Source organism: Gossypium raimondii, chromosome 3, assembly GCF_025698545.1.
Source record: "Gossypium raimondii isolate GPD5lz chromosome 3, ASM2569854v1, whole genome shotgun sequence".
NCBI classification, from domain to species: domain Eukaryota; kingdom Viridiplantae; phylum Streptophyta; class Magnoliopsida; order Malvales; family Malvaceae; genus Gossypium; species Gossypium raimondii.
In genome coordinates this window covers 9,377,876-9,395,877 of record NC_068567.1, presented here as the reverse complement: position 1 = coordinate 9,395,877, position 18,002 = coordinate 9,377,876, and the positions used below count along the sequence as shown (strand labels likewise).

The window sequence follows — 18,002 nt, the reverse complement described above, 5'->3', positions numbered from 1 at the left end:
ATTCTCTTGATTTTCTGCCTTTGCCGTCCAGCCCAAATAGACCTTGGGTCTATTTTCCTTTTAAGCCCTCTTCCTTTTATCATTTAAGCTATTTAATCATTTACTATAATTTTGCATTTGTTACAATTTAGTCCTTTTTATTCAATTAATTATCGGAACTTTAAAATTTCTTGACGAAACTTTAATAATAAATTTTTAACACTCCATAAATATTTATAAAAATATTTATGGCTCGGTTTAAAATCTCTGAGGTCTCAATACCTCGTTTTTTATTCTAATTATTTTAATATTTATTTCTAGTGCACTATTCACTATTTCAAAATTTTTCCTAACTTCACATTTAACTTATACTCACTAAATTAATAATATTTTCTACTCATTTGTCGAATTTAGTGATCTCGAATCACCATTCCGACACCTTTGAAAATTCAGGCCATTACATTTTTTTTCCTCGCCGGATTTGTGGTCCCGAAACCACTGTTTCGACTAGACCCAAAATCGGGCTGTTACAATATATATCCAAAATAATTAATTATACCTATATATATATATCCATCCATATATATATATATATATCAATAATTTTTTTAACTTATTTATTAATTCTATTTTAACTAATATTAATTAAATACATCAATTGGTTTAGATTAAATTTTTAAAATATATTTTAAAAAAATAAATTACTCTAAACCCAAAACCCTGATCTGACCCCAAAAGCCCTAAACCTTAAATCCCAAACCCTAAATCCATACAAGTATCCACCCCAAAATCCCTAAACCTTAAATCTCAAACCCTAAATCCATACAAGTGTCGACCAAGCATTGTTATTCCATTAACATATGTAACTTTAAATAGAATTAATTAATCTGTTTTTATTCTATTTATTGATTTTTTTCTATTTCTTTAAGAATTATTGTTTTATTGTGCTTTAATGTGGTGTTTTATTAATTATTTCAAATTTGGTTGGTTAATAATTTTTATTTATGTTAAAAAATATAATAACATATTTAAATTATAAATTAATAAAACTAAATAAGATCTAAACCCTAAGTCCCTAACTGTTAACTTCTAACCTCTAATCCCATAACCCCAACCCTAAATTCATACAAGTGTTCACCAAGCTTTGTTATTCCATTTACATATGTAAGATCTAAACCTAATACCCTAACTCGACCCGGCTAAATCCCTGGCTAAACCATAAATCCCTAACTCCTAACCCATAACGTTTAACCCAGCTCCTGACCCCTAAACATTAAATCTGATCAGCTCTTACATCATATATATACACTCCTGATCAATTACAATAACCTTAAAATAGTAAACCGGCCCTAAATATGACCTACCTAAAATCTTAAATTAACAATCATATATATGTTATACTGAACCGAGCACTAAAAATACTGAACCGAGATATGCGATAAGATGGGGATATCCTTTTGGATATAGCTTATATCGATTTTGAAGAAACAAATCTTCACACAATTTTAAAGAACCAAATTAATATTATCTCTTTTACAATTATATAAGAAATTAATTAATATATAAATTAGAAAACAATAGTTAATCTAAACTGTAAACCATAAACCTTAAAATCATAAACTCTTAACACATACCTCTAAACCTTAAATCCCAGCCTTTAAACCATAAACCATAGACTAAATACGATAAACTAAATATATAATAACCTACATTATATAATGCATGGTTAAGACCAAAACTCTGCATTTTGGTTAAGATATTTTCCGGCGCTTCTCAAAAAGCGCCGCTAATACTATGCTTTAGAGGCGATTTCTCGTGGACGCCACTAATTCTACTATACATCAAGAGCTAAACGCTGCGTTTTGGTTAATATGTTTTGCGGCGCTTCTAAGAACGCGCCGCTAATAGTATTCTTTAGCGGCATGCTCCCATAAGTGCCACTAATACTAACACACCTCAAGACAAAACTCTACGTTTTGGTGAGTATATTTTGCGGCGTTTTATTAAAAGCGCCGCTAATACTGGAGTTAGCGGCGTTTTCCAGTATGCGCCACTAATTATAGTATACATCAAGACAGAAACGCTGCGTTTTGGTTAAGAAATTTTGCGGCGCTTATCCCAAAGCGCCGCTAATAGTGTGCCTTAGCGGCGTGTTCGCTTTGCGCCAATAATTTTAGTATACCTCAAGATCAAACTCTGTGTTTTGGTTAAGATATTTTGCGGCGCTTCTCAAAAAACGCCGCTAATATTATCCTTTAGCGGCGTTTTTCCTTAAGCGCCACTAACTGTAACATACACCAAGACCAAAACGGTGCGCTTTGGTTAGGATATCTTGCGGCTTTTTCTTATAAGCGCCACAAAGTCTATACCTCTAGACCAAACTCTGCGTTTTGGTTAACACACCTTGTGACTCTTCTTCGTAAGCGCCGCTAATACTTGCTTTAGCGGCGTTTTATATTAATCGCCACTAATTCTAGTATACATCAAGACCAAAACGATGCGTTTTGGTCTTGAGATTTTGCAGCGCGTTATGGTAAACGCCGCTAATGATGTTCTTTTATGGCGTTTCGAAATAAGCGCCGCTAATGCCTGATATTTAGCCTCGTTTTAGTTTTTGCGCCGCTAATGCGCGATTTTTAGCGGCGTTTGACGTCCAAACGCCACAAAAGATGCCGCTAAAAGCCTGTTTTGGTGTAGTGACGGAGCACCAATTTCTCCAAATTCAGTTGCCTCAGATAACAGCCATGAGCTAACCATTTCGTTTTTAAATCACTCCCTAATATAATAATAACATTAACATTAATATATTGTTTATGTCATCGGTGGGGAATGCAGGAGTTGGCCACATCTTTTAAAATACCAAAATTTTTATTATTTTTTATAAAATTTAAATTTTAAATTAATAATAGTTAAATTACACTTTAGTCTTTCAAAAATGATAAAATTTGATTTAATCTTGTAAAAATTATAAAGATATAAACTATTTCAATAGTAAAATTATATTTTTATTATTATAAAAATATATAATTTAATTTTAACCCTTAAAAATTTTCTGACTTTTACACCATTAATTAATCCAAAGTAATGTATGAGATGCTCTGAACAATTTATAAATTACCCGCATTTCATTTTTGAAAGTGTATGTATTATGATTGGATACTTTGGACTCTTTCTAAAATTTTTTGAAGTGTTATTTACTAAGAAATCGGCCAAACTGCCACCTATGGTAGATATTGTTTTCGTTGTTGAGGGAAGGAGGTGTTTGTATTGCTAGCTGAAATCCCAATAATAATTGGTATGGTACCACTTGAACTATCTTCAAACATTTTATTTGGGAAAAATGGGAAGTTACCTCAACAACAAAAAGGCGCATTCTGAATCAAATACAACTGATAGCGTATTCTGACCAAAAACATTGATCAATACGTTTGAAGACGACTAATCAACTAGACACGAGATTATTATCATATTGTGAATTGCACATGCATTGAACGGTGGCTTGATGCTTTTGAGTTACTAATTAACTATAAACCATTCATTCAGAAGAATTATTGTCTCCCCCCCCCCCCTTCCCCACCAAATACTTAGAGAAGCAAGCAATGTCAGGCATGGAAGGAGACAAATATCGTTCTTATTTGCATGGAGAAGGTGAGCTCAACACCAGTTGGAGATATGGAGGACCTCCAAATTATGATATTGTAAACAAGCTCTTCGAAGACGAAAGAACTAAGGTTTTCCCTCTCTCTCTATACTTTACTTGTTTTATCTTATATTCATGTTGGAGTAAATTTTAATGAACTTTCAATCTGTTAATGGAAGGTATGGCCTCCTGGATCATTGGAAGAGAAAGTGCAGAACCTTGTAAAGTCATGGGAAATGGAGATTTTCCACAAGGCATCCCTCGAAGTTTTCAAAACAATTGACGTAAACAAATACACATTTAGCTTAAATGGTATTAAAAAGGAAAAAAAAGAAAAAATGAAAAACCAGAAGCTGAAACATTGATTTTCACAATTGCTGTTGTGAATTAAAAACATTAATGATGGTTTGATGATGATGGAAATAAAGAAGCTGGGAGGAGGATACAACCCACAATTACAAACGTCCCTTCCTGAAGAACTAAGATGTTACGATCCTGAAAAAGAAACAGATGAATCATCTCATAAGGCATTCGTAACAACGTTCCCAAGAGGCTTTGCCTTTGAGGTTCTTAAGGTTTATACCGGACCTCCTGAGATTGTCCTCAAGTTTAGACACTGGGGTTACAATGAAGGTCCTTTCAAAAGTCACGCACCTACTGGAGATTTGGTGGAGTTTTACGGAGTAGCCATCTACCGGGTAATTTAATTACATCGATAGAAGATAACACGACGATTTGCTTATATGTTTTGTGAAATAGGTGGATGAAGGTATGAAAATTGGGAGAGTGGAGTTCTTCTATGAGCGAGGAGAATTGCTTGGTGGTCTCCTGAAAGGTGCTGCCATTGATAGCTCTGCTATGGAGGCAGCTTCAAGTTGTCCAATTCTGAGGAACACGGGCTAGAATTATTCCCAAATTTCGTTTTAACTTTATGTAAAATAAATACAACTTGGGGTTACCTCTTTGTCGCTTAAAATGAATAGCCACTTGCTGGTTCCTACTTCCTTGTCCAAATTTGTATGTTGTTAAATAAGCAAGTTCCCTAGACATGGAACAAAAGCTTTCTATTATCATCTTTTCTTTTAAGGTTTCGTATGGATGAAAGGTTGTTACACAAGTTAATGCAACATGCAATGGGACGAAGATTAATGCTAGGTTAGTCATTCAATCTAGTCTGGTTTATATTATTTGTTTAAATTAAATTATGAAGTAAAAATTTAAAGGTTAAAATATTATCTAAGTCCTTATATATTTCATACATTTGAAATCTATTCTTTTTATTTTATTTTTAGAAATTTATTTCTTTTACTTTTTAAAATTAAAAATTCAAGTTTAGTTGTTACCACCGTTAAAATTATTCTTCAGTTAAATTCAATAGCCTGAAATTTGAAAAAAAATCACTTAGTAGTGTTGTAATAAAAATTTCTATTTAAAATACTTATGTAAATTTTTTCTTAAAATCACGCATTTAAACTCGTCATGATAAAATAAATTTTTGTTGGCATAGTGTTCTTAAAAATTAGCATTATAATTGAAGAAGTTAATAATATTAACCATTTAGACTAATTAATAACATTATAAAAGTAGAACTAAATCATGTAAAAAATTAAGTATATAAATTTAATCCAATTTTTAGCATAGTATAGGAGCCAAAATTGAAATTTGACCATTGCTTTATAATGTCAAAAAAGAAATAAGACAAATGTATTCGAATTATATATAACAGTATAACATTTTAATCAGAAATTTAATTAAATTAGCTAATTGGACTAACTAATATCATTATAAAACATAAGACAAGATTAAATTTCATATTTAAATATAATAAAAGAACTAAAATTGAAATTAAAACATTTTTGTAAAATGGAAAAGACGTTTCAAATAGGAGGAAGGGATACATAACTATTATAAATTGCTTCTAATTAAATTTGTTGATTTAATTATTTATAACCTAAAAAAAAATCTAAAACTAGACAAATTATTTTATGGACCCTTTCCCCACCATATTCATGGTATTTTTCAAATTATTTAATGACATTTCAACAATTTTTTTCATGCCATTGACACATAATTTTGATAAATTTTTTTACCTTGAACTTCAAACTTAGAACCTCAAACCCCGAACCCTAGACCAAAAACCTTAAACCACGACCCTAAATACTAAACCCCAAACCTTAAACCTAAGTTCAAGGTTTGAGTTTGGGTTTAAATTCAAGATTCAAAGTTTAGGGTTCAAGGTACACAATTCAAAGTTTCAGGTCAAGGTTCAGGGTCAAGCGTTGCGGTTGGAGTTCGAGGTCTAAAGTTTAGGGTTCAAGGTTTGATGTTTAAGGTTTGACGTTTGAGGTTTAAGGTTCAAGTTCGAGGTTTAGGGTTCAAAGTTCGAGATTCAAGTGCGAGTTTTGGGTTCCGTTTCACGGTTCAAGGTTCAAAGTTCAAGAGTCGGGGTTCAAGGTTCAAGTTCAAGAGTCGGGGTTCAAGGTTCGAGATAAAAAAATTATCAAAATTGTGTTAATGACATGAAAAAATTTATTGAAATGTCATTAAATAATTATAAAAGAACCATGAATAATGAGGTGGGAAGAATATATAAAATAATTACTCCTAAAACTGTTATAACAGGAAATATTAATATGCCGAAATTTATATAAACGCATAACACTTCGAACATGACTATAATATAAAAAATAACACAAACACAACAATGATATATGTAATTCTAGGTCTAAATTCATCTTCTTTCTCTATTTTTAACTTGGTTATTGAAAATTTATATAACAAAATTATGTGGTCAAGTGTCTTTTGCTATGGTTAGTTTTGATATGCCCATGGGAGTGAACCTTGATAAGGAGCAGTCCCGCAATATCTAAACAGACCTTCAATTTCGGGGCATCCATTGGGATACGGGATCGACCGATGGAAAGGATCACGGCCTACTTTTTTCTTCTTAAGCAATCCGATACATCCATATGGATCATGCTGAAACTGAGTCCTCACCAATGCCTCACCTTTCAAAGCCGCTTCTTTTGCAGTCGATGAAGCTGGGGTGCCTCTGTAAAAAAATTGTGACTCAGGAAAGCCGATTGCAGAGCGATGCAAGTTTGCGAATCTCTCTTCCTTGAAATCATAACTTACAACCTGATCCAAATGCAATAGTATTAGGATTAATTTTCTTTCCGAAACTTGAAAGTAGCAAGTACATATCACAAAAAACCTCTAGATAAGAAAACACAAGCAATATATTTGGTTTGGGAATCCATGGTGGCATCAAAGACGAACTCGACCGTTTAATCTTTCACCTTATCAAAACATGCTGATATGAGGGAAGATGAGAGGGAGGGAGAAGTAAAAGTAAGAAAGATTAACAAAATGCAGAATGGTTCGAGTAGGATTTGCTTACAGTTATGTTTTGTGGGTATGTCCCAGTAAGCTCTCGAAACCGACAAACGCTGAAGAGAAGATTTTCGAAGCTGTCTCTTGCATGCTCCTCTGTTAATGCCCTCCACTTCACACTTTCTTCCTTCCCTAAAAAACAATCGAATATAATAACGACACTTGGATAATTAAAAGCAAACTCGAAATAAGTTCTCACTAGTGCGCTACAAATGGTTGCATATTTGGATTTAAAGGTCAAACTAACTGGTGTGTATGAACCACGAATAAATTCGTAGAAACTAGGTAAACAATCACTGCAATGCAATCATTATAAATTGTTCAAGTTTACATTTCATAATTCAAATCAATGGGAACATTCAAGTATAAATAACGAATGTAAGGACAGCATGGAAGACTGAATAAAGTGAACATACCAAACCATCCTTTCGAGTCAGCAACCGTCCAATAACTCTGCGCCTCACTTCGAGGACCGGCATCCTTCCGAGTCTCTCCACCACTAAACAGAAGCAAAGCCGCACCATCTTGTGCGGTGCTTTCAACCCCTTCCTTTATATGAGTCAAAAAGGTAGCAGCTTGGCCTGGATTCTTCTGATACGGCTCCAAAAACCAAGAATCCTCCATATCGACTTTCTCACAACTACTGCTTGTATAAACTGAATGCCCAGCAACCATTACAAGATTCTTAAGCTTGGCATACGGATAGTAATTACTGAACCCCTCATCAAGTTTCCTATAATTTCTCAGCATCCTATAGTGGTGCTCATATAGAGATAGACCTATGAGGATTGTGACCCCAAATGCCAAGGAAACAAAGAAAACAAGGAGTGGGTGTAACTTGTAATAGTAGTGAAGCCTGTTAGCCAAGGATTTGATCATTCTAACAGGGTAAAACGATGAAACTTTAGACCTTCTGGTTCTTTTGATATTACCTAATTCAATATCAAAGTCACCCCTTGGATAGGCATTGAAGGACTTAGGGCTATTTGACCCAAATGGATAGTTATTCATGATAACAGAAATCCAGCTGAAAAGCTTCGAGATTTAAACAAAGCATACCCAAACAGGCAATTCAACAGATTATCGACTAAAGATCAAGAATTTGGAGATTTAATTCAACAAATCCAAAACATAAACTAGTGAAAAAGGAAAGGTCTTGATAATCGAGTTGAACTTCTCGTTTGCAGCTTAAGAAAGAAGAAATGAATTTTTAGGCAGATAAACAAAATGGGGTTTTGATTTACATGAAAAACAAGATCAAAGCAGAGGAAGAAAGGGTAAACTCACCGAAAGCCTGGCAGGATAGAAATTCAGATCCAAGATTTCAGAGAGTTTGTTTATTAAAAAAAAAAAATCAGAGATGATGGCTTAGGGAAGAAGACTAACAACAGGGACTGAATTCTTGGGTTTTGCCCATTTGAAGCCCAACGAAAGAACTTCCAGTTGTTTTCTAAAGGTTGCTTGCTTATCGATGGGAAAAAAATACTTACGATACAAGCCCAAGTTTGAATTAGACTTCAGTGTTTTTTTAAAAGTAAATACAAATTTTGTATATCTTATTATTAATTAATTGTTTATTATATGTTATATTTAAATGCATACATCTATTTTAAATACATCATGTCCACATGCAAAGACGAAGCTACGGGGCTGGCAGGGCCTGAGCCCTTCTAATATGTTAAAATTTTGATTTAATCTTTTAAAAATTATAAATATATAAGTTATTAAAATGGTTAAATTATATTTTTACTGTCGTAAAAATACATAATTTAATTCTGCCCCAAAAAATTTGTCTAGTTTCGCCCTTGTCCACACACATATGTATGTGATAGGAATACTACTACTACTAATAAATTGGTGAAAGATAGATTTGTACAATAAATATATTTATAAAAATATATAAAAATGAGATTTTAATTAAAATGGTAAAATAGAAATGTTAAAAGGATAGTGTCACAAGTTTAAATCCCATTTACGTGTATACATTTTTTTATTTTTTATATAAAAATATAAATATACAAAAAAACACCTTCAAAATTATGCAATTCAATTTGTTAAGCAATGATATTTTAGTCATTATCTAATTGAGTTGATGCTTAATTGACTCATAACACCAACTCAATTAGAAACATAATACACACAATTGTCGTAACACCAACTTAGTTAGAAACATAATATACACAATTGTTGTTCCACGAGTTACATCTCCCAAATACAAAATCGACCCCTTGATGACAATTTTGGTCTTGTAAAATATACGGTAAATGAGTGATAATTTTTTAAAAGAATTTCAGCTTTAGTAGATTATATTATCATGTCATTTGGAATATATAGGCAACCAGCTTGATGGCATTCAGATATCTTGCTTTATGCCGCTGGGTTACCTGCATATCTTAGTAGTTGTCAATGTTCCTACTTTGGGGGGGGAAATGATGAAGAGAACAGTTAGTCAGTCCGGTTATAAAGTTCCATTGTTCCTCTTCTGTTCCTACAGGACAACCGTGCCACTGCCTCGCGATAGTCGTCTTCTGAGACGTATCAGGGCCTTCAGTTTCATTCGTTTATATGCATCAAAGAACTAAAAAAGGCAATGCTAAGGAGTTCATATCAGATTAATGAAGTAGCAGCTTGAGGCTTACTTTTGCTACAAATTATCAGGATTCAGAGCTATACAAATGGCTGTTAAGAAGCAAATACCAACGAAACTAAAGCACATAAATTATGAAGGTGAACTAATGAGAGGTTCAGATGATCTAGAGAAACTAGAACATTGAACTGTAGCTTCGGGGTTGTTTGTTATTCTTTTACAAAGAAGATTTGGTTTCTCAGAATCATCATTCTCGTTCCTGATCTCTTTCAACATTGCTGTTACATCTTTCATGGTGGGTCGTTCTTCGGGACACGGATTGACACATAAGAAAGCCACCCCCAGCACTTGAAGCATCTCTTGGATTTGTGTGCTTGATCTTATGAGGAGCATCTGGTCAAGAATTGTTGTGTAATCTTTCCTCTTTTCACGAACTTCAGTGTTGATCCAAGTGATAATGTGGACGCCGTCTGGAATACTGTTGTCTGTTGGTTCCATGCCTGTTAAAACTTCAAGGAGAACTACACCAAAGCTGTATACATCACTTTTCTCTGTGATCCTCATGTTGTATCCATACTCTGCAAATTGTCATAATAGTGTTAGGGATAAGCTAGCTGCTACGTTGAAGTAATGAAGTGGTCCTGTCTGGTAACTGTATTCAACATATATAGGAAGGAACTGGGAGCATATCTCTAAGTATCTAAAAATCTTAAAACTTGTTGAAGAAAAAACAGGTGTAGAACATAAAAGGCAGATGTTGGGAAAAAATTTCATATAATTTAACAGACCGAAATATTTGTACTCACCTGGAGCAATATATCCATAAGAACCTGCAATAATGTTGGAGGCTCTTGGACTCTCTGAAACATCAATCAGCTTTGCCAGACCAAAGTCTGCCAAGAAAGCTTCAAACTGTGGACCAACTAAGATGTTGTTGGATTTGATATCACGATGAACTATCGGTGGAATACAATCATGGTGAAGATAAGCTAAACCTTGAGCTGCTCCAAGTATGATCTTATATCTTGCATCCCAGTCCAAGAACATGTTCTTCTCATGTAGCAATCCAGCTAAGCTCCCATTACTGATGTAATCAAACAAGAGTAGTCTGGTTTTTCCATTGTCACAACATCCCAGTAGCCTCACTATATTTTTATGCCTTATGGATCCAAGGGTCTGAACTTCTGCAGAAAACAAATCCCTCTCCGGAAACTCACCGTTCTTGATTGGCCATAGTTTCTTCACTGCAACCACCTGCTTTGTGGTTGTCTCAACACGATAAACCACACCAGAACAACCCTTTCCAATGATGTTTGAATCAGACAGACTCGTCAATATGTCATTCACAGAGAAGTTTAGCTTTTGGAAGGGGGTAAAATGCCAGTCCAAGAAATCATCTTCATGTTTGGCTCCATGAACTCTGATAAATAAATACACGGCAACAATGACTACTAAAATGGTTACAGTTACACTGAAAAGAGTGCGCATGATAAGATTTCGGGTTGATCTTTTCGAATGGGGACTTCCACTCGATCCGCACTCGGTTTGGTTAATGCAGAGCTCTTGATTGCCAGAAAATGCAGTGCTGGGGAGATTGTGGAAGAACTTAGTATCAGGAAGGACACCTGAAAAGTTATTGAATGAGACATCCAATGAAACAAGATTGTCAAGGCCTCCTAAGACCATAAGGCTCCCAGTTAGCATGTTGTGAGAAAGGTCTAAGTTGGCCAGTTTTGAGAGATTTGAAAAGCTTTCTGGCATAGGTCCAGTTAAAGCATTCCAACTCAAGTTCAAGAGTATATCGAGTCCTTGCAGAAGACCGATCTCTTCCGGGATCGAACCAGCAATCTTGTTTCTGCTTATATCCAACAATTGTAAATCCTTACAGTTTCCCAGTGACTTAGGGATGAAACCTGTTATTGAGTTTCCACTGATTACCATCTTGTTTAACGATGTCAGCTTGCCTAAGTTGTGAGGGATGGTGCCTGTTATGCTGTTCATTGAAAGGTCCAGAATGTTAAGATCAGCAAGGAATTCAAAAGACGCTGGAATTGTACCTTGGAGCTTATTTGCACGCAAATCTACCATTTCTAAATGAGTGCAGTTGCCAATATCAGGAGGAATTTCTCCAGTGAACTGATTTTCTGATAATTCAAGATAGCTCAAACTATGCAAATGCCCGATTGCTGATGGAATGTGACCACTAAAGTTATTTGATCCCATCCTTAAACGGGTCAAGCTAGTGCAATTTCCCAGAGTTTGTGGGATTTCACCAGAAAGTCTGTTTGATAACAACAACAATTGGGTCAAGTTCTTCAAATTGAACAGAGAACTTGGAACTGAACCAGTAATGAAATTGTGTGATATATCCAAATGTTGAAGTTTCTCACAGTTGGCTAGCTCAGTTGGTATGCTTCCACGAAGCTGATTTTGCCAGGCAAAGAACTGTGAAAGCTCCTTCAGTTGTCCAATGGTGGCTGGAATCTCACCAGAGAATCTGTTGTTATCTAACTCCAGTTGCTTTAGGCTTGAAAAGTTGCCAATAAAAGGTGGTATCTCACCAGAAAGGTTGTTACCAGACAAAAGAAGCTCCTCCAATGCAACTAAATTGGCAAGAGATGAAGGAACCTCCCCACTTAGATAATTCAATGAGATATCAATCATAACCAAACTTGAACAGTTCCCAAGTGAGTTTGGAATTCTCCCACTCAGCTGGTTTTGCCACAGTAACACCCTCTTCAGATTCTTCAATGAACCCACTTCTTCAGGAATCTCACCAGAAAGTTGGTTTCCATAAAGGAACAAATCCTCCAAGGCTGATGAATTACCTATTTCTGGTGGGATGTGACCATTAAGTTTGCTTGTATAGATTGAAAGAGTTTTGAGATTCTTCAGCTCCCCTAAACTTGTTGGAATTTGCCCTGAAATACCAGTGTCTGCAAGCCCAAGAAAAGCTAGTCGTTTGCAATTCGATATCTGCGTCGGGATTTCACCTTCAATACCTGAGTTCCCCCCAGCTCGGAAAATCTCCAGTGCCACCAACTGCCCTATCTCTGTTGGAATCTTCCCAGAAAGATGATTATCAAACAGTTCAAGCAGCTGAAGCTTTGAACAGTTTCCAATTTCCCTCGGAATCCCTCCGTGTAAGGAATTTGTATTCAGAGACAATGACTGCAAATCAGACAACATCCCAATCTGAGCAGGAATATTTCCAGAGATAGCATTAAAACTAAGGTTCAAGGTGACCAATGATGAGAGGTTCCCTATTGAAGGTGGAATTTCCCCACTGAGGTTCCCACGTGAAAGAACAAGAGCAGTAAGATGCTGAAAAGAGACGATCTGAGTGGGAAAGGTTGTATGAAGATTGATGTTGGAGATTGTGATTTCAGTAACGAAGCCTCCATGATTACATTTAATGTAATCCCATGTGCATGGATTTGAGTGGGATGGATTCCATGAAGCGAAGAAAGCAGCAGCAGAAGAAGAATTGAAAGTAGAAAGCCATGAAAGCAAAGAGAGACCTTCATGGTTCAACCCAGAAATGGATGAAACAAAGTTGAGAAACAAGAGAATAATACCGATTCCATTGCTTGACATGATGAGAATAGTATTCGAATACTGTTCTATCTCCCTCTAGTTATAGATATCCAATCTCATGGTTGTTTTTGGACATGCATGCTTTAATTTGCTTTACTACTCGTATTTCTACACTGTAAAATGTTACTTTCATTATATGTATGTCTATGAAAAAAGGGTTGATAGTTACATGTAATTTTCCAAACACTTTCAAACAAAGATTGCTTATCTTTTTTTCCTTGAGCTAAGTTGCATGACAACTCGTGAGGGTGTCTGAAAATGACAAAACAACACCAAAAAAACCAAAGAGACCAAAACATGGTGGACACCACAGCTTCTTTTTCATTTATTTATTTATAATTTTTGAGAACTGGTAAGGTTTCAAGATCAGTTTGAAATAGAAAAGGTTCTTAGAAACAAAGTGAAGGCAATGATGTTTGTTAAAGGATTAGACATTGGGTATTCTTTCTCTCATTCATGAACCTTCTCTCCCCACCACATGCAATATTGGGTAAAAGCCACTACAATATGATGCCAAATTTGTCCATTTTCTTACTTCTTATTGGCAGTTTGCCTTTATTAATATACTTCAATAACTAAATAATAAATTTATTTAAATTTTGATTTATTTCCAACTTTTTTTTGCATAGACAACCTGTACTCGAAACTTTCATCACTTTTTCCCTAGATTAATCAATATCGTAAATAATGCTTCTATTCATTCTGTATGTTTTATTTCTTTCTTTCGATTTCATCAATTTCTTTGAACAACTTCACTTTACCTAAAACAATGAGGGGAATGGTTGTCAAAAAGAGTTAATGTTTGGTTGAGATTGTGTAATAATTATTACCATATTGCATACTACTAATTATTAGTATGTTATTATCATTGCGTAATAATGTCTTTATGATTTATGTAAAGCAAATTTGTAACAAAATTTGTACCACCAATATAAAATTAGGTAAGTTAGATAATTAATAATATATTTGTTATACATAATATAGAGCATGTCACATAAACCCTGCTCACTCAACATGTGTGCTCGCCACTCATCCTAGTTGGCGAGGTATGGTCTAGTTAGCCCGTGGCCCCCAAACCCAATTAGGATGGTCCGACCCGAATTCAGAATGTCAAATTAGTCACCAAAGTGACCCAAAACTCCACACAACATTTCCGCATGTAATTAATTATTCGTTTTCTTTTTCAATCAACAGTGAAAGTCTCATGCATGCATTCAACTCATATATAGATAGAAATAAACAATTGATACCTAGTTGTATGCTTTTTCTAACAACATTTACTCAAACGAGGCATAAAGGCAAAAATGTCATTTCATGTCCAATTTAGGCAAACACACATGTAACATCGATTTAAAGGTATATTTTAATTCTAAAATATTTTTAGAAACATTTTGTAAAGAATCAATTTAACCCGATTAGCAATTCGTAGTTAATTTTAAAAATAAGTATCTTAGGGACTAAATCAAAACATTGAAAAAATATTGAGAATAATCAAATTAAAAAATTATTGGTAGATTTATGAAATTAAACATCTAGGAATCTGGTAGGTGAATTTTTAAAGCATTTTTGTAAACGTTTGGAACTCCAATTACATCACAAAAATCTAAGGACTAAATTGCAAAGTTGAGAAAACATGCCTTGGACAAGCTAGGCGCCATGTTGAGACAATGCGATGTAGCACGTCGAGATGAGCCCTTGAAGGGACCCCTCGTCGAGACGACTCGACAAAGGTAGTGACGACGTTGATCCCATGTCAAGATGTCGGATGCAATTTCAGCCTGAAACCTGCAATTTTCAAGTTTAAACAATACTACACATACCATTTCGTGTAGTTAAGGCTATTTCTCACTTCAAACATTTCATATTACCTTCAAACATAAATTATAACATGCTCACATACACCATAAAATATCATGACAAAATTTGACATACTATGTAACAATCATGCTAGCAACTATACTTTTACCCCAAGAGATCATTACTCAACACATCAAATCAACATCTCAAGGTTTCCTAAGGATCCTAAATGTCCATTTTGAACCATTTGATCATTTTAAACATGCTCAAATTTCTAGAATACTGTTTTAAGCCCATTAACACTTTTTAACCAATTTATATGCCACTTTAATACATATTCATCAAGAAATCATAACACACATAATTAATATCATTCTCAAACATTAAAATATCCACAATCAAAGTCTAAAACATCATCAATAGCCCATGAGTCTAGTCCCAAAATAATAACCCACATCGCCTTTATTCAAAGTATTCAAAACCACAAAAACACCCACTCAAGAGTTATGCCTTGGATGGATCACTACACTTACCCACTCCTTGGATGCACTACTAGGTTGCAAGTTTTAGACAGAGAGTGTGAGATTTTTCAAGCTCAATGAATGTTCAAAAGTGCTACTAAGCATACACAATAACGTAAGTCAAACAAGAGCATACTAAGGCACATTCACAACCTCATTTTCATCAAGTAAAAAAAACGTTTTCATGCTTCATTATCTCACAAGTTTGACATATTCTTCTACATAGATTCACACATAACATAACTCACATATAATTCAAATAATTATAATTTGGAAACTTGGGACTATGAAACATATAAGTGGACTCAATCACCACATATTGGATAAACGAATCTCCATCAAATCAATGACTCAAAGAGTCTAACTTGTCCCAAAAGTGTAGCATTAAGCTAAACACCCTCCAACACACCAGCATGTCCTGATGAATGAAGTTTAGCTCGACATTCCCTTATCTCTCCAGCCTGTCCCAAGGCCTCAATGCCCAAATCACAAAATACAAAAGTTAAGTACTCACAGTCCTTTAGCATGCCAACTATATCTAATGGTTTTTAGAGATTACAAGGCCAAAATATCCACAATTACACATATTTATTTACTATTTTAATACACATAACCTCTGTTCACATTTATCAGTTTTGTATCACAACCTCATACACAATACATACTTATTGGATACACATTTAATTGTACTATAAGTGCCACAATAGTGCTCATTGAGCTATTATATATCAGACCTCACATATGTGCATTAAAAATCAGTAAATTGCCTGTCACGTTATTGCATTTTCACATATTGCTTGTTGCATTAGCATCATATATCACAACTCGTCTTACTCTCGGAACTTAGGATAGGAGTTTAAGCTAATCCTAAGCTCCCGATTAACACTATGAATCACGTATAACACTCACTGATCTCGATTCCACTTGCTAGCTGAAAGCTTAAACAAGCTTTGCCTTGTCTTTTGACTTGCTAGAGGGCTCTAACGGATCCGAGACTTCTCACACATAATACACACAATACATATAGGTCATTAACAACTAACAACATATAAAAATCAAACAAAAACGTAGATATAAACTAGCTCTTTTAATTAACTAATTGATCTGTTGATACTCACTTATATCCCAACCTCACTTTCTCAACTAGGATAAATTATGATTTACTCGATTTGACTTATCTCCCGACCTTGCCTAGCCTATGATAACTTCTTAGGGTTGTTAATCTTAATGGTTTAAGCACACGTAGTTCATACCAACTAACCTCTCTTGGGAAACCCTAAATCCTCTATTAATCACATCCCTATCCACTCATTAATATCTCCTAAGGGATTTAGCCACTCATATTATTCATAATCTCTATCTTGATTGAATGAATCATGTGAAGAACACAATCGATTTAGAAAATAAAAGAGATTTTAATAATCGTGGATTAAACATCGAATGAGGAACGAAGTAGTAAATCTCTTGATTGGAATAAAGAATTAAATCAAATGCAAAAGAAAGTAAACTAAAATACTTGAATTAAATAGATAAACTCTTGAATCAAAATTGATTTCAAAAGGAAAAACAAAAGACTATTGAAAAGTCGAAAAGAAAATTATTCGAACTGTGGTTTGGGTTTATTTATGTTTTGGGGATTTTTTATGCATGCATAACTTCATACTTTAAATTGATTTATAGGACTATTTTGAAATGTGACTGAGCATGTTACTCAACTTAATAGATAATTGGATTTTAATTATTTTTCCACTGCAACTAAACCTAATAGGATTTTTCTAAAGCAATGTCAAGCAACACGTTTTCCTAAAATCACGCTAATGTTATTAAATTGACTTAATGAAATTGGATCTATTTAATGAACGTTTTCAAAAATAACAAAGGTAACCACAATTTTATTTAAAATGGAGTGCATTTGAGGTTTTCAACCGGCGATAAGGTAGATTCCTAGTTTAGGTGTCCCATGCGAATTTCACGATTTGGCCATAATGTCTAGGCCGGGTTTGAGAGGTTTCATATGAGAGTTTCCTTTAAACCTATTAATAATGTATCAACTAGTAGAGTTCTTCAACTAATTCACATAGACTTATTTGGTTCTATTAGAACAACTAGTTTGGGTGGAAAACAATATGCTTTTGTGCTTGTTAATGACTATTCTAAGTTTACTTGGGTTCTTTTCTTTAGTACTAAAGATGAGGCTTTAGAAAAAATCATCACATTTTAAAAAATAAATCAAAATGAAAAAGGTTACTCTATCACTAGTGTTAGAAGTTTCCATGAAACTGAATTTCAAAATCTTGGTTTTGAAAATTTTTACAACTCAAATGGAATTAGCTATAATTTTTCTACACTTAGAACCCCTCAACAAAATGGATTTGTTAAGAGGAAAAATAGAACTTTAGAAGAAATAACTAAAACTATGCTTTGTAAAAATAATTTACCAAAATATTTTTGGGTGGAAGCTACAAATACCGCTTGCTATATTGTTAAG

At 34.3% G+C, this 18,002-nt stretch overlaps 4 protein-coding genes across 4 annotated transcripts; 2 read left to right on the top strand and 2 right to left on the bottom strand.

Moving 5' to 3' along the window:
- The first annotated feature begins 3,563 nt into the window (after window positions 1–3,563).
- LOC105797068 (pathogen-related protein) lies at window positions 3,564–4,748 on the top strand. The gene is made up of 3 exons (XM_052628990.1): window positions 3,564–3,710; window positions 3,799–4,317; window positions 4,379–4,748. The coding sequence occupies exons 2-3, from the start codon at window positions 4,030–4,032 to the stop codon at window positions 4,520–4,522; spliced, it is 432 nt and encodes a 143-aa protein (XP_052484950.1). The 5' UTR covers window positions 3,564–3,710; window positions 3,799–4,029; the 3' UTR covers window positions 4,523–4,748.
- On the top strand, window positions 3,579–3,984 carry LOC128039899 (pathogen-related protein-like). The gene is made up of 2 exons (XM_052628824.1): window positions 3,579–3,710; window positions 3,799–3,984. The coding sequence occupies exons 1-2, from the start codon at window positions 3,579–3,581 to the stop codon at window positions 3,982–3,984; spliced, it is 318 nt and encodes a 105-aa protein (XP_052484784.1).
- Window positions 4,749–6,207: 1,459 nt separating the features above from the next.
- LOC105797067 (uncharacterized protein C57A10.07) lies at window positions 6,208–8,437 on the bottom strand. Its single transcript, XM_012626998.2, has 3 exons — window positions 7,429–8,437; window positions 7,020–7,144; window positions 6,208–6,757 (listed from the first exon to the last, which is right to left on the bottom strand). The coding sequence occupies exons 1-3, from the start codon at window positions 8,021–8,023 to the stop codon at window positions 6,431–6,433; spliced, it is 1,047 nt and encodes a 348-aa protein (XP_012482452.1). The 5' UTR covers window positions 8,024–8,437; the 3' UTR covers window positions 6,208–6,430.
- A 1,154-nt stretch (window positions 8,438–9,591) lies between these two features.
- LOC105797065 (LRR receptor-like serine/threonine-protein kinase RGI2) lies at window positions 9,592–13,294 on the bottom strand. The gene is made up of 2 exons (XM_012626997.2): window positions 10,406–13,294; window positions 9,592–10,177 (listed from the first exon to the last, which is right to left on the bottom strand). The coding sequence occupies exons 1-2, from the start codon at window positions 13,194–13,196 to the stop codon at window positions 9,732–9,734; spliced, it is 3,237 nt and encodes a 1,078-aa protein (XP_012482451.1). The 5' UTR covers window positions 13,197–13,294; the 3' UTR covers window positions 9,592–9,731.
- Window positions 13,295–18,002: the final 4,708 nt, after the last annotated feature.